The sequence below is a fragment of the Stenella coeruleoalba genome, assembly GCF_951394435.1.
Source record: "Stenella coeruleoalba genome assembly, chromosome: X".
Taxonomy (NCBI): Eukaryota; Metazoa; Chordata; class Mammalia; order Artiodactyla; family Delphinidae; genus Stenella; species Stenella coeruleoalba.
This window is the reverse complement of record NC_137152.1, coordinates 95,453,209-95,470,156: the sequence shown is the minus strand read 5'-3', so window position 1 is coordinate 95,470,156 and position 16,948 is coordinate 95,453,209. Positions and strand designations below refer to the sequence as shown.

Here is a 16,948-nt window from a genome sequence, read left to right as displayed (position 1 = left end):
AAGTATCTGCAGATGTATGTATGCTATATATCATGTATATAATTTCTTTTAAAAAGCTATTTCTGAAGCTAGTGGAAAACTATATTCATTTTCTTTTATGCTTGTTAAAATCTTATTTAAATTATTATCTTCTTTATTAAATATCCATGAGAGTTGAATAAAACATGGTTATATATTATTAATTCATTTTTTGGTTATACTATGGCTCTAATATCGTTAAGAAGAATTGATGTCACCCTTAAGGCCAGGATTTTTGCTAATTATTGCAGGATTTAAAGCCATTTGGTTGGTGTCAAAATTCAAAAAGGAGAATCTTTGTTAAAAGTATGGTATTGTTGTAAAACTTTTTTTCCTATTAAAACTGATCAACTTAGATTATAGGTATGGTAGGGAAAAAAATGAAATCTTTATGGTATTGGATAGAGACGAGTTAGAGAAACCAATAATTCAACCTTCGGGAAGTTAGAAATAAATAGGAAAAAGGCATAGTTCTAGCACTTGGAAATCCATTCTTCCTTCCTCCCTTCTTAATGTCCATTTTAGCAGTCTGCCCATCATGAATGCACAAACCCGTTCAGAAGCATGGGGCTCCCTGCTCTCAGGTGATTCAGAAACAGTTTTAGCAGTGTACACTTAAGGAAACACAAGTCTGCCTAGTCTAAGGAATAATGAAAGGTTGTACCACAATGGTCAATTTTTAGTGTAACCTGAGGCCTTTAACTATTATTTCGCCATTTTCTCTGTGAAACTAACTACAGGTTGACTACAGGTTCTCTAATGCTTTTGATGGTCCCTGAAAAATGTGATATATACACGGGCATAGCTTACGTTTATTATTTTTATTATTTGTTTGTTTGGAAAGATGAAAAGGCCACTACACTGTAGCTGTTTCGCTAAATAATCCCAAGTGATTATTTAGTGAGAGATACTGCTAGAAAAAGGAATTCTTTCATGTGTAAATTTTTTTGTTCAGTTGGGGTTGATTAGAACTATAGCAACACAAGAGGAAGTAATGTATTAGGATGCCACAGTTAATCTTTGACTTTTACTTATGGGGTCTTTGGAGTTTGGAAACAGACTAAACTTAGATTCAAATCCTGTTCCAGTCCCTTTAATAACTTTGTGACCTTAGGTAAGTAATTTGTAACCCTTCTGTAGCTCATTTTCCCGACCCTTAATAAAAAGGAGATACTAGTAATACCTGTTGCAGTGGATTGTTTTGAGGATTATATGAGATCATGTGTGTAAATTTCTTGGCAATACCTGATATATAGTGACTGTTCAATAAATGGTAAATGTTACGTTTGTCTTTCTAAAAGCAGGGATTCCAAAGTACTTTTAACTGTGAATAACACAATTTGATGGTATTGCTACCTAAACCACCCAATAGCAAAACAATTACTCTGGCACTAGAGAAACAAACCCTTTGTAATTATAGTTTTGAGCCAGCTTTTAGTTGATTTCTCAGTTCCCATTTATCTATTCTGACCTCGGAAAGCTTTTTACAAATATATATCTATTTCTTCTATGATGTAGAATGGTATGAGCCTAAAATACAGTGAAACAACGTTCAGTATATTCCGTGGTCAGATGATTGGCACATAATCAGAGAGTGTCTGTTTCTCTAAATCATCCAGTTGTTGTGAATTATATGACAAGTTTTCATTGGTTTTTCTTTCTGATTTCAAAACCTTTTCAGATCTCTAGTGGAAGAGGAAGACCAACACATGAAATTGTCCCTTGGAAGCAGCGAAATGGGCCTCTCCTCCCATTTGCAGTCTTCCAAGGCGGGAACCACACGCATCTTTACCAGCAATACCCACAGTTCTGTGGTGTTACAGGTAATCTCACTGTTGCATTATTCATAGCTTTAAAAACCACCCAGGGTTTTTGTGGTGTGGGATGTCACTAGTGGGAGAGGTTGTGCCTGTGTGTGGACAGGGGGTTTGTGGGAACTCTGCTCAGTTTTGCTGTGAACCTAAAACTGCTCTTTAAAATAAAGTTTATGAATAAAAAAAACAAAGAGCAAACAAATAGAGGAGAAACCTTGAGGGGGGGGGAAAACTGCATACCTTCCTGCTGTTAAAAAAAATTCTGAGTTCATTCTTTGTTTCATTTGTGTAAGGGAGGTCTTGCTGTCATGCCACATTCTTACAGAATGTTGTGTCTGGCAACGTTGACTTTTCATTATGTCTCAGCCAAGGTAAATATCACAAAGTCCCCATATTAAAGTTTCTAGTTCCTCCCTCACAACCTATTTTCCCATCACCTTTATCGTAGTTCTCAAGATCGTATTTATTTGGTGTCTCAACTCACATTGGCAATTGTAGGTATGGGAGTAGGGGTGAGGAGCCGCTGGACGCAAACACACTGATGCATGCAGAAGTAATAACTGACATCAAAGGAGAGGACAGAAAAACAATAGAAAGCCAAAAGAACACCAAAGCCCTGCAATGTGGGGCTGTGTAACATAGGGATAAGCTGTCCAAGTACTTCTGACTATTGTGGACACTCCCTGACCTCGGTGGATGTTGCTGAGTTACAGAGCAATAGTGTAATGCTTGATGTCCATAAATTCCTGTTAGATATAGTCAAATTATATCAGTCTTCTCAGCTTAGTAAGTTAAGGAAAATAAATCCTTCTAAATCTATTTTTTAAAGAAATTTCCCCCGATGAATTTGGTATGAATGCATATCCTTGGTCAAGAACCATGATAGTCCAGCAGTATATAGTATATAGTATAGTATATAGCATAACGGGAGACGGAAGCTTGCACTTTGCTGTGTGGCCTCGCTGTGCCATGTAATTTCTCTGGGATTCATTTTCCTTATCTCCAGACTATGACTCTCGAGTGGGAGATTTCTAAATTTTCTTCTAGTTCCCATTTGTGATTCATTGAAATCTCATTTTTCCAATGTTTCAATTCTAATGGGATCTGGTTCATCATATCATCAACAGAAATGAGAGGGTCAGGAAGGAAAAGCTTCCCATCTCCTGGTATCTTAGTTTATGTAAATGGTTTAATTGTTGGTTTTACAACATTACGGGAGGAAGAGAATAAGGGGTCAAACAGTTAGGAAAAGCATGAAAGGAAGAGGTTTTTTGTTATATTAAAGTACTTCCTCTAAAGAAACATAGAAACTCACTTACCCCTCCGCTATACTTCTGCCCTATCCATGACCATAGTCATGTGTTAAAGCCAATTTTTGTGGTCCTGCTAATTTTTAAAGTTTACCTTAAACCAACTAATGAAAGCCACTGCAGTGCAAAGAGATTTAGAATAGTGGTCCTCAAATTTTATTGCATATCAGAATCACAAGGAGAAGGGCTTGTTAAACAGTGAGCAGTGGGCCCCATCTCAGAGTTTCTGATTCAAAAACTCTGAGGGTCGGGCCCAGAAATGTGCATTTCTAACAAGTTTCCAGGTGATGCTGTAGGTCCAGGGAGCATACTTTTTGGAAACACTGTTCTAGAGGCAGGGTCCTTTTTACACCAAGAGAGATGGCCTCTCCCTTTCTCCCTATGTATCATATGGACATTACAAGTTATTGTTATAATGGGGACACACTGGAAGTAGCTTAAATATCCATCAGTAGGGAAATGGTTACTCAAATTATGTTGCATCAAAACTGTGTAATACTGTGCAGTCACTAAAAAGAGTGAGCTAGATCTGTGTGTACTGAATGGAAAGGAAATATTAAATGAAAAAATAATAGGACAGCTGTGGCATAGCTACACAATGGAATATTATTCAGCTCTATAAGGGAATGAATTTCTGATACAAGCTACAACGTGGATTAACCTGGAAAACATTATGCTAAGTGAAAGAAACTAGTCACGAAGAGCATATTTTCTATGATTCCATTCATACGAAATTTGCGGAATAGGGAAATGTACAGAGACAGAACATAGACTAGTGATTGCTCAGAATTGGAGAAAATCAGAGGATATAAGGATGATAGCTAAAGGATGCGGGGTTTCTTTTTGAGGTGATGAAAAATCCTAAAATTGATTGTGGAGATGGTTGTACATATACCGAATTGTACAGTTTAAATGGGTGGATTGACATGTACTCACTGCTATATTTAAAATGGATAACCAACAAGGACCCAATGTATAGCACAGGGAACTCTGCTCAATATTCTGTAACAGCCTAATTGGGAAAAGAATTTAAAGAAGAATAGATACATGTATATGTATAACTGAATCACTTTGTTGTACACCTGAAACTTACACAACACTGTGAATCAACTATACCCCAATATAAAATAATAAGTTAAAAAAATAAATGGGTATATTGTATGGTATGTTAGTTATATCTTCATAAAGCTACTTAAAAAAAAGTAACAGGGCAATATATATTGTATAATCCCGTCTATTTGTAGAAATAATATACAATATGTATACATATACATGCATGTAAATGCATAGCAAAAGGTCTGGAAACATTAGGGAGGCTGGTGAATGATGTCTTACACTTTGCTCTGGGTAATCCTGCACTGTTTAATTTTTTTTACTATGGAAATATTTTTGTGTCTAACTTAAAAAATATAATGGTGACCAAACAGTTGTAGCTGGGTCTTAGAACCCTTAGCTCTGTCACGTTTTAGCTTGGCTTTTGTTGATCTAGGCTGGCGGTAGGAATGGAGATGTGAAAGTAACCCGAGAGTTCATTCTTTCTTCAACTGATTTTTTATGTTATAATATTTTCTGTGGTGGTGTAGAGGTACCACTCCATATTGCTATTGAAAAACATTGTATGCTCTCTTTAGAAGTCTATTAAGGGCTTCCCTGGTGGCGCAGTGGTTGAGAGTCCGCCTGCCGATGCAGGGGACACGGGTTCGTGCCCCGGTCCGGGAAGATCCCACATGCCACGGAGCGGCTGGGCCCGTGAGCCATGGCCGCTGAGCCTGCGCGTCCGGAGCCTGCGCGTCCGGAGCCTGTGCTCTGCAACGGAAGAGGCCATAACAGTGAAAGGCCCGCGTACCGCAAAAAAAAAAAAAAAAAAGTCTATTAAAAATTATGTTCTCACTAACTGAGATTTTTTAAGTCCAAGCACTAACAGAGACTGGGGTTTTTTGGTATCTAATCTTAGGTGTATGGTTGTCAAGGGAACAAGCTAGAGAAGTGTTTAATGTGTAAATGTTATCATTGTTTTAAAATTAGCAATCACACAAGCTCCAGCTTCAAAAGGCATTGAAAGTAGCTGTCAGGGGAACAGATCCATGGGGAAAAACTATTTAAAGAAGTCTCACTCTGAAGGATACCCTAGTGCACAACTACAGTGGGAAGGACATGAGTTTAGGCTAAAAGTGGAATCCTAGTTACCAGCTAGTTATGTGACTTTGGGAAAGTCTCTATCCCCTACGGGCCAGTTTCCTTATCGGTAATGTGTGTAGTGGATGTGAGGATTAAATGTGACAATTTATGGGAAAGTAAGGTGCATAATAAATATCCACTTATTTTCCTTCCATTTGAGCCAAACAGGGAAGGTGTCAGAGGAAATGTTGATCAGAAGTGATGGGTGTGCCAAAGAAGGTGTCCATCTGGTTGGCTTGATCTGCTCCAGCAGACTGTCTCCACTGAATAGGCTTCTGGAAACTAGGCTGTCAAAGAAAGTGCCTGGAAATAATTTTGATACCTGATAGGCTCGAATTCCTAGAATTCTGAACCAATTCCGGGAGAATTCATGATGGAGTTAGCAGTGCAAAATACTTTTACTCAAGTAAGGAAGATTAACCAGGGTTTGCTTAAGTAGTAATTGGTGAAGTCAAGAATTATTTCACTTCCCTCACTCCTTTACTACTGCTACAACTGTGGTTACTTCTAATGGAAAACGTCCATCCTTTGGCTTCACCCTGTTATCCCAGGTTGTTAACATCTTTTAAACCCCATACTACGGTGATTCATCAAATCATACCCTTCTTAGCATCTTCATTTTTTTAAAGTAACAACTTTAATTTTCATCTATATTATCATCTTGTATGTATCCATTAGTAGTCATTCCCCATCTACCCCCAACCCCTTTCCTAACCCTAGACGATCATTAGTCTACTGTTTATCTCTATAGTTTTACCTATTCTATATATTTCATGTAAATGGAATTATACAATGTATGGTCTTTTGTGACTGGTTTCTTTTACTTAGCATGGTGTTTTCAAGGTTCCTCCACACTATAGTATGCATCAGTACTTTTTTCCTTTTTATGACTAAATAATATTCCGTTGTATGGGTATACCACTTTTATAAAAATCCATTCATCCATTCATGGACATTTGGGTTGTTTCCACTTTTTGGCTATTGTGAATAATCATGCTGTGAACATTCATGTGTGAGTGTCTGTATGGACATGTTTTCATCTATCTTTTGTGTATACCTAGGAGTGGAATTGTCGGGTGATATATCATTGTGTTTAATCTTTTGAACAACTGCCAGGGTGTTTTCCCAAGTGACTGTGTTTTACGTTCCCATCAGTAAAGTATGAGGCTTCCAATTTTTCTATATTCTTGCCAACACGTGTTATCTATCTTTTTGATTATTGCCATACTAGAAGGTGTGAAGTGGTATCTTATGGTTTTGATTTGTATTTCCCTGAGTACTAATGATATTGAGCATCTTTTCATTTTTGCTTATGGCCACTTGCATATCATCTTTGGAGAACTGTCTCTTCAGGTCAGTTCTCCATTTTTTTAGCTGAGTTATTTATCTTTGTATTATTCAGTGGTAAGAGTTCTTTATATATTCTAGACACAAATCCCCTAGCAGATACATGATTTGCAAGTATTTTCTCCCAGCACCTTCAGTTTTGTGGTCCCTTATTGGTCTTCCATAACTACTCTGCCAATCTTCAGTCCTTTATCCATTCGACCATATGATCTTTGCTACTGCTTTACCTTAGTAGAGTTAATGGGACAGATAGTCAAGGCAAATTTCTGGAAGACTTCTGATTTTTCATTATTCTCTAAACATATGTTATTCTTTTATACTTAAGTATCTTTGCACTCATCCCTTCTCCCTGGAATGCCCTTACTTAAATTTCTTGGTCTGGTAAACCCCTATGTATTCATAACGATCCATCTTAAATGGTAAACGGTAAAACTGGAATTCCAGTTTCGGCCTAAACTCAACATTCTTCCCACTACAGTTATGCAGTGGGTAATTCTGCAAAGTGAGACGTCTGAAAACAGTTTCTCCCATGGATCTGTTCTTCTGACAGCTAATTTCAATGCCTTTTAAAGCTGGAATTTGTGTAACCTAGGCAGAGTCGGCAGCTTCTGCTTTACCCCCCTCTTAGCCCATCAATATTACCTATCAGTGAGATCCACAAGATCTAGAGTCTAATTTGTTGTTTCTGTCTGCGTGTGATCTAGTGCTGGGGTACATGGTGAATGATTAATAAATGTCAATAGATTATAATTATTGTTATTTATTATTAATATTATTATTATCATTGAAAGGGATAATACATATAAAGAGCCTAGCCCAGTACCTGGCACAGAGGAAGTACCCAATGCTTTTTACTGCTCTTATTGATATTGTTTATGGAATAAATGAATTTGGATAGCGCTTATAAGTCACTTTCACATAGGCTTGCCTCATTAATATGTGAAACAATTTTGTGATGTACAAAAGGCAACAATTATTATCTCCATTTTATAGATTGGGAAACTGAAGCTCAGGAAAGTTAGAAGGCTTGCCCAAATTCACTTGCCCACTAAGGGACAAAAACCAGGACTTGAACACAGGTTTTCTAAATGTAAATTTGTATTTCTTCTAATCTTGCTCTAAAATCTATTCTCTTTTTAATGTCTTTAAATATTAAGTTTTCACTGAATATAAATATAAAAAGATATATTAAAGGCTAAAAGATAATTTGGCACGAATGATACAGTAAAGATTTTATTCTTAAGAGAAATAACAGAATTACACAGAGTGTCTTCATGCCTGCCTGCCCTTCCTCCCTTCCCCTGTCAAAATGGGGGTGAATGGGGGAACCAAAGAGAAAAAAATGTTAACTGCCATTTGGAAACATCCCTGTTAGGACAAGGAGGCCATAAGTAGAGTACCATGTTTCAGCCTATCAAGCTTGAAAACGCCTCCCGGCTCCAGATGTCTAGATGCCTAATGGATATTTTCTCATGTTAAGATTGGTACCTATCAGATTGCTCTTCCATACTGCCCTCCATTTTACCTATTTATTTTCTCTGTTCAACTTTAGTTGTAAAGTCAATGACAGATTTGGTTGTATTGTCTCAAGTTATTATCTATGTAATAGACTGCTAAAGAAATGGCTTTTCTCAAGAGCCTATACAAATTAACTTGCATTGCTTTCCAGTGGGCTAACTTCATGAAATACTTATCCTAAGGTAAATGTTTGGGTTGCTGATCGTGTCATGTTGATGAACTGTACCCTATTTAAAAGTTTTATGATCATAAGGTAAGCAACTTTGAAAATATATTATTAGCATAAGAAAGGCATAATGATTTTAGAATAAGTTATATTTTATAAAAGAGGAACTTGAATAATCCAGATTGTTGAAGTTTTTATTAAAATGATACTTTTTATTTCTTTATTTCAGTTTCCTCAATGTCACCTAGAATATAGGGAAATGAATATATAATTTTTCTTAGGGATAGTTCTTCAGGTACTCAGGTTAGGGTACAATAGGTTATTCTAATACTTCCAATTGAGTGTGTATCTTTAGTATATAAGTTGGAAGAGAGTCTACCACCTTTCCTTTTAGGCCACTTTACTGTATCATTACCCTGCTCTTTCAAATGAGTTTTTTTGTTGTTTTGATATTTAGCATGTTTTAAGTGATAGAGAGGACCAGTAGATACCAACCAAGAGTTAAATATGCTCAAATACATACTTTCAATTTCTGATTGTCTCTTGCTAGTATATAAAATACTGTTTGTTACTGATTATTCATCTTATATCTTGCAACCTTGAAAGACTGACTTATTAGTTCTAGAAGCTTTTTTGTAGATTCTCTAGGATTTTCTACATAGACAACCATTTTACCTATAAATAAAGATAATTTTATTTCTTCCTTTCCAGTCTGATGCCTCTTATTTCTTTTTCTTGCCTTATTGCACTGGGTAGAAACTCCAGAAAAATGTTGAATAGAAGTGATCAGAGTGTACATTCTTTTTTTTTTTTTTTTTTTTTTTTTGCGGTACGCGGGCCTCTCACTGTTGTGGCCTCTCCAGTTGTGGAGCACAGGCTCTGGATGTGCAGGCTCAGCGGCCATGGCTCATGGGCCCAGCCGCTCCGCGGCACGTGGGATCTTCCCGGACCGGGGCACGAACCCATGTCCCCTGCATCAGCAGGCGGACTCAACCACTGCACCACCAGGGAAGCCCCAGAGTGTACATTCTTGCTTTGTCCTAATACTAGGGGGAATGCGTTCATTCTTTCAGCATTAAGTGTGATGTTAGGTTAGGTATAGATTTGAGGAAGTGTCTTTCTGTTCCTAGTTTGCTGAGAGTTTTGTGGGTTTTTTTCCAAATCGAAATTGTTGTTGGATTTTGTCAAACACGTTTTTGCACCTATTGAGATGATCTTATCATTTTTCTTTTTTAGTCTATTAATGTGAATTATATTAATTGATTTTTGAATGCTAAAGCAACTATGCATTATAGGAATAAACACCACTTGCTCATGATGTATTATCGTTTTTATATATTATTAACTTTGATTTGATATAGTAGGAATTTTTGCATCTATGGTCATGAGGGTCTTTGGTCTTAGTTTTCTTTGATTATCTTTGTCTGGTTTCTGTAGGATAATAATGGCCTTGTAGAATGAATTAGGACATGTTTCCGCCTCTTAAGTTTCTGGATCTGTTTTTGTAGAATTGGTGCTATTTCTTCCTTAAATGTAAGGTAGAATTAACCAGGGAAAATTCAGTTTTATAGTATATATATGGCTACTCAGTTTATCTATTTCTTCTAGAGTAATTATTAGCAACTTGTGTCTTTCAAAGAATTTGTCCATTTCAACTGAGTTGTCAAATTTATAGGCATACAGTTGTTCATATTTTCTTGTTATCCTTTTAATGTTTGTAGAGTCTCTACTGATATCACCTCTCTCAATGCTGTTATTGATAATTTGTATTTTCTCCATTTTTTTCCCCCCTAATCAGCCTGGCTGGAGTTTTATCAGATGTATGAATCTTCTCAAAGAGCCAGCTTTTTGGTTGCTTTTTAAACATTTCTCTATTTTCCTGTTTTATATTTCATTCATCTCCACTTTGATCTTTATTATTTCCATTCTCCTGTTTAATTTGGAATTAATTTGCTCTGGTCTTTCTAGTTTCTTGAGGAAGCTGAGATCTTTCATCAGACCGATAATAGTCTTTGCTCTGAAATCTATTTTGTCTGATATTATAGTCATGCCAGGTTTCTTTTAATTCGTGTTAGCTTGGCATATCTTTTGCCATCATTTTACTTTTATTTTTAACTAACATACAGTAAAACTGATTTTTTTAAATTGATCTATACATATGTGAGTTTTCACAGATATATTGTTTCATGTAATCATCACCACAATTAAGATGCAGGACTGTTCTATTATCCTAACGTACTCTCTCTTTTTTTTTTTATAAATTTATTTATTGTATTATTTATTTATTATTTTTGGCTGTGTTGGGTCTTTGTTGCTGTGCGCGGGGGCTTTCTCTAGTTGTGGCGAACGGGGGCTACTCTTCATTGTGGTGCGTCAGCTTCTCATTGCGGTGGCTTCTCTCTTTGTGCAGCACATGCTCTAGGCGCGTGGGCTTCAGTAGTTGTGGCACGCGGGCTCAGTAGTTGTGGCTCATGGGCTCAGTAGTTGTGGCTCACGGACTCTAGAGCACAGGCTCAGTAGTTGTGGCACACGGGCTTAGTTGCTCCGTGGCATGTGGGAACCTCCCGGACCAGGGTTCGAACCCGTGTCCCCTGCATTGGCAGGCGGATTCTCAACCACTGCACCACCAGGGAAGCCCCTAACATACTCTCTTGTTACACTTGGTAGTCACACTCATCCCTACCTCTAAGCCCTGGATACTACTGATCTGTTTTCTGTCACTGTGTTTTTGTCTTTTGAGAATATTATGTAGATGACATCATACAGTCTGTGAGCTCTTGAGACTGGCGTCTTTTACTTTGTGTAATATCTTCAAGATCCATTTACTTTGTTTTGTGTATCAGTAGTCTATTCCTTTTTATTGTTAAGCAGTATTCCACGGTGTGGAATTTTGTGGGGTCTCTTTTTCCTGATCCTCCATCTCCACCATCTCCCCAGTACTCCCAGTTCTGTAGGGCTCTCCTTATGGTCCTCTGGCCTGAAAGCTGGGACTTCATCTGATCAGAAAAGGTTCCTCTCAGAATTTTAGGAATTTGCTGTCACCACTGTTACCGCTGTCACTGTTGCCACCACCAGTGCCTTGGAATTGCCTGGGGATTGGGGCTCAGAGGAAAACAGAGGGGAAAAAAGTGAAATGGATCTTTCTCCACTCCCCGTGAGCTTTCAGAATCCCTTTCCTTGCTCTTCCAGCCAGAAGTAGAGCTTTCTCAGTCTGCTCCCAGATGACTGCCTCCAGGTTATATGATGCCTTAAGTCCAGGCTCGGGTACACTGGGGGGGAAAGTAGGGAGTAGGGTGGGGACTCAGCATGAGTTTGGTGGCACTTTTCCTTTCTGATTTCTTCCCCAGTTCTTCTGTTTTCATTAACGTATTTTCTATGTACTTTTAAGCTTTGTGAGGTGGAACCTCACACTTATTCTAGAGCAAACTTTTTCCCAGTACTGAGACAAATCCTTTTGAGTTCTTTACCCAAAGCCCTAGTATTATGACGTTACCAGTCTTGTGGTTTGAATAGGATCTGTTTCCAGCATTTGGCGAACCTTGAAGAGTGTTCCCTGTGCTCCTTTTAGGTGGTTCTTTCTCCCAGACAAATGCACTCATCAGTACTCATCTATATACTTGAGGGGAGATTGTTTGTAGATCTCCACAGCCCTCTCTCTGTGCAGAGCTCCCCTCTTGTATTCTGCCCTACAAACCTAGCTGCCCTAAGACACTCAACCCTGGGAAAATGCTGGGCTTCGCCTGGGTTCCCACTCCCTGTACCTCTGGAAACTCCAGGCCATAAACAATCATGGGGCTCCGCTAACTTGTTTCTCCTCTTTCACAGATCTTCTCCTTCATCCAGCCTGAAACTATTATTGTTTATATATTTTGCCTGATTTTGAGTTGTTTCAAGAAGTAAGGTAAATCCACTCCCTGTTACTTCATCTTTGCTGGAAACAGAAATCTATGGGCTATACATTGACCCTTGAACAATGCAGGGGTCAGGAGTGCCAGCCCTCCATGCAGTCGGCCCTACATATCCACAGTTCCGCATCTCCAGATTCAGCCAATCGCAGATCGTGTAGTACTGTAGTATCAATATTTACTATTGAAAGAAATTCACATGTAAGTGGATCTGTGCAGTTCAAACCCATGTTGTTCAAGGGTCAGCTGTAATTAAATGCTAAATTTAATTACAGACTCCAGATGCCTAGGTCTTTTAGAGATTTGGTTAGAGAAAGCTTTACATAGGAGGTCAAATTTGAACTCGGCTTTGAAGGAGGGAGGATATTCTATGTGAAAAATAGAATAAAATAGCATAATTTAGCACAATAAATTGGCATAAATAAAGGTACTGGAAAAGGAGTAAGCCTGGGTTTTTACCGATGAGGTAGTCTGGAGAACAACCTGATAAAATGGGTCAGCATACTTAGGGAAATGATGAAAAATAAGGTTGAACAGTTGAGTTGGGGCCAGATTAGAGAAGTCTTTAAAGCCTTATATAATGATATAATGCAGTGATGGAAAGCCATTAGCAGTTTTTAAACTCCAAGCAGTGTTATATAATGAGAATAGAGTTTTAATTAATATCTGTTCCTTTTCTGTCCTCTGAATGAAATGAACAGTGTCTCATAAAAACATGACTGTGATATTGCTTTGATCAAATACATTACATTTACTTAAAGATTAGAGTAAACCTATTCCTCTACCTTCTCTTCTTTTAGTTCCTTAATCTTTGTTCATAAAACAATTTTAAAGTTAATAATTTTTATTGCTCTTCTTAGGATGCATTTCCTTTTTACTCCACTTCCTTTTTGAAATTACGCTGATCAAAACTAGGTAGAATCTGCTAGTAAGTTACTGCCAATGCAGAATTTAGTGGAACGATGTGCTTATCAGATTACTTTTTAATACGTGAGAGTGTCAATCTACCTTTTTTTCCACAGTAGCATTCTATTTATTTTGAAAGCTGTTGACATCCAACCAACTTTTGGTATACATTATTTGTAGCTCATCAGGTTTCTATATTATAGTGTGTAATGTCAGTACATACCCTCCTCTCTTTTATCGTGACCATTTAAAAATTTATCAAACTCATTTAAAATGTTTCAGTCCTTCAGAGTATGACATATGTACCTCCCTCTATTTGATAGTATTTGAAGTTTCGATATATGAGGTAAATTTACTACAGAGAAGAGAAGAACCTTTTCTTTAAGAACCTTTTTTTTAATGCTTATTTTTTCCCTAAAAGGATGTGAAGAAGAAATAAAAAAGAAGATATGGGGATGTTAATAGAAGGGGGAAAGGGAAATAATAGAGTAAAGAAATTGAGAACAGACAATAATCCCCTCATAAATAGAACCCAAGGCTCAGAAAAAAATAGAAAAATAGAGAACTAAGATAAGGATTGAGTTAGAAAGAAGTTGAGTTTAAAGCAGTAAAAACAGTTTAAAGACACTCCAAAAAGACTAATGGGAAACTTTGAGCAATTTTGCATAAAACACAGCTGTATCTGTATATCGTGGATTAGCATGCAGAAATAGACAAAAATGTTTATAGAATTCTGGCAAGAGGAATCAGTACAAATTTGGTGGAAGAAAATGATTTTATAATAAAAGGACACATTTTAAGTGTACAAGGTATCTTCAAGAATATTCCTTGAGTTAAATAGGGGGAAAGATTATAACAGTGAAAGCAAAAGGTAGACGTACAGAGGGCAGATGAGAATTGTGGAAGAGAATGACCCCCCCTTTTCTTATTTTTATTTTTAAATTTTGTATTATTTTTATATTTTCTTGGACGTGCTGCGCAGCATGTGGGATCTTAGTTCCCCGACCAGGAATCAAACCCGCGCCCCTTGCCTTGGGGTGCAGAGTCTTAACCACCAGGGAAGTCCCCCCTGCCCCACTTCTTTTCATGTGTACATTCTTCACAAGATTAGAGTATAAAAGTTGTTTAGAAAAATGACTGTACTTCTGTACGACAAAGTATGTTGTAGAGGAACTTCAGTTTTTTTTCTCTTTAGACACAGCTGGGATAGTACAGATAACAACATGCAAACAAGATATTTAGGTCTGTATGAAAACAGTCTGAATTGACAGATCTTATTTGGATTAGGACAGCAATAATCAGGAATAAAATTAGCAAATATGGAATTGGATAGTGGGATTATTTGTGCATTTGAAAATAAAGGTTATGAAATGTATAGAAAGGGAAACTACTTCACATGCAGTGAAACAAATGCAAAACCTCTCAAAAGCGGACAGTTTGCCAAAGGTAGATAAATTAAGCTTAGGATAGAAAATACTCAGAATGTGATAAAAGTGGTCTAGGAGCCTCAGCTTCCTTTCTGTGGGGATGCCAGGTTATACTGAGAATGGTTAGAGGATTTTTTTTTTTTGATAGTGCAAATGGAAGCAAAATGATCAAATCTGTGAAGAGGGTAAACGCTCCTAGTGTCTTAGCTGAACTGTCGAGATTTTAAAGATTGAGTAGAAACCTCAACAAGCAGTTTTAATGGAATATGGACCAAATGAGAAATGACACAGGTAATGATACAGGAAACATTAGCCATGCCTTTTTTCAAAGGGGAAAAGAAAGAATAATAAATAGTAGGAAAGAAGCCTACTGACATTACTCAGTTCTCAGTATAAAATATTTGTAGGAATGTTTTAAAGGCAGGAGGGCCAGCAAATGAGCCGAGAAGGTTTTGGGTTTTTTTTTTTAGTGGAAGAAAATAACTGATTAGATAAAATCATTGCTTTTGACTGAAGAAGCCATGATTGCCTTTCAAAGATGTTATCCACATATACCTGAGAGAGGAAGATTCAAAAGTTATTTGCTGAATAAAAATAAAGTAAGATGGCATACTGTACCTAGTTTCATCTGATGGGTATCTTGACATCTCTCTTTTTTGCCAGTACCCAAGGTATGACAAATTTCCCAAGATAAACTATATGCTTTAACTTGCCAGTAGCTATTAAAACTTTAAAAGTATATGTTGTTGAAACCAACAATTCCACTTCTAGGAATACCTCCCGCAGATCTACTCACACAAGTAAGTATATGTACAAGGAAGGTCATTGCAGCATTGCTTGTAATAGCAAAAGTTGAGAGACCAAAAGTGAGGAATGGATGAATAATTATGGTAGACCCCATACCCCATGAAATTCTGTGCATCCACTAAAAAGAATGAAGTAGATTTGTGTGTACTGAGACAGAGGGCTGTCCGTGTTACACACTCAGGTGAATTTGTGTGTGTGTGTGTGTTTTTGTGGTACGCGGGCCTCTCACTGTTGTGGCCACTCCCGTTGCGGAGCACAGGCTCCGGATGCGCAGACTCAGCGGCCATGGCTCACGGGCCCAGCCGCTCCGCGGCATGTGGGATCTTCCCGGACCAGTGCACGAACCCACGTCCCCTGCATCGGCAGGCGGACTCTCAACCACCGCGCCACCAGGGAAGCCCAGGTGAATTTAAAAAATGCGTAACAGGGGACTTCCCTTGCGGTCCAGTGGTTGAGACTCCGCGCTTCCACTGCAGGGGCGCAGGTTCTATCCCTGGTTGGGGAACTAGGATCCTGCATGCTGTGCGGCCCAGAGGGCCCCCCGCCCCCCAAAAAAAGATACGTAACAGTAAGTGTAGTATCCTACTTTAAAAACTCCTATATGTATATGTGTAGAAAGTGGCCTGGAAGTATATATACTAAACTGCTAACAGTAGTTACTCTTAGTAAGTAGAAGAGGTGGACTTTACTTTTCTATTTTTATCCTTCTGTATTTTTACAACAAACATATATCTAAAATTTTTAAACCTGAAATTTATCTGAAGGAGAAAAAAGCCAAGCCTTTGGGAGCCAACCTTTTCCCCCCAAACCCTGGTTCAATTCCTCTTCTCTCATCTTGGCCTGTACAGTTTACCACAAGTAAGCACTATAGGCACAATTTATTTTATTATTGAGAGTAGGTTCACAAGTAAAGTTCCTGGTTTCTAGTTAGCTTGTTACAAAATTCAAGTTCTACATGTTGTTGTTGTTGTTGTTGTTGTTGTTTTCGGTACGTGGGCCTCTCACTGTTGGGGCCTCTCCCGTTGCGGAGCACAGGCTCCGGACGCGCAGGCTCAGCGGCCATGGCTCACGGGCCCAGCCGCTCCGCGGCATGTGGGATCTTCCCGGACCGGGGCATGAACCCATGTCCCCTGCATCGCCAGGCGGACTCTCAACCACTGCGCCACCAAGGAAGCCTGTTGTTGTTGTTTTTAATACCAAGTGGTGGCTTCTGGGTAAAGTCTGGTTTGTTTGGTCAAGCATTAACTGAACATTTGTTAAGTGCCAACTGTGTTCCAAGCACTGGGGAATTCAAACATCCTAGTCCCTCAGCTCTTCTACCTGATGGTTCCCTCCTCCTCAGTGGCTTGGCCATCCCATCCCCAGCCCCAGTGGTCGCATTCAGGACTTCCCAATTCTCGTATGCTCACCTACGTTTGAAAGGCAATCCCCTTAAACTTACTGCAATTTAGACTCCATACGTGAATTTTCAAAAAGCCACTGCCTACCTTCTCCATGAAAATAGTTCCCTAAAATGGACATCTCTTTTTACCTCTACTTCTCTAAATAACAA

At 38.3% G+C, this 16,948-nt stretch overlaps 1 protein-coding gene across 7 annotated transcripts in view; it reads left to right on the top strand.

Annotated features, from left to right (window-relative positions):
- The window catches only part of KLHL13 (kelch like family member 13), a 187,690-nt gene that overhangs the window by 145,719 nt on the left and 25,023 nt on the right, over positions 1-16,948 (top strand). For 6 of the 7 annotated variants that reach the window (XM_079911778.1, XM_079911776.1, XM_079911775.1 and 3 more), the window contains one exon: positions 1,700-1,841. In XM_079911778.1, the coding sequence (XP_079767904.1) occupies positions 1,700-1,841 (142 nt within the window). Of the gene's footprint in view, positions 1-1,699; positions 1,842-7,960; positions 8,439-16,948 lie in introns of those variants that run through there. The other variant, XM_079911777.1, reaches the window with a different exon arrangement.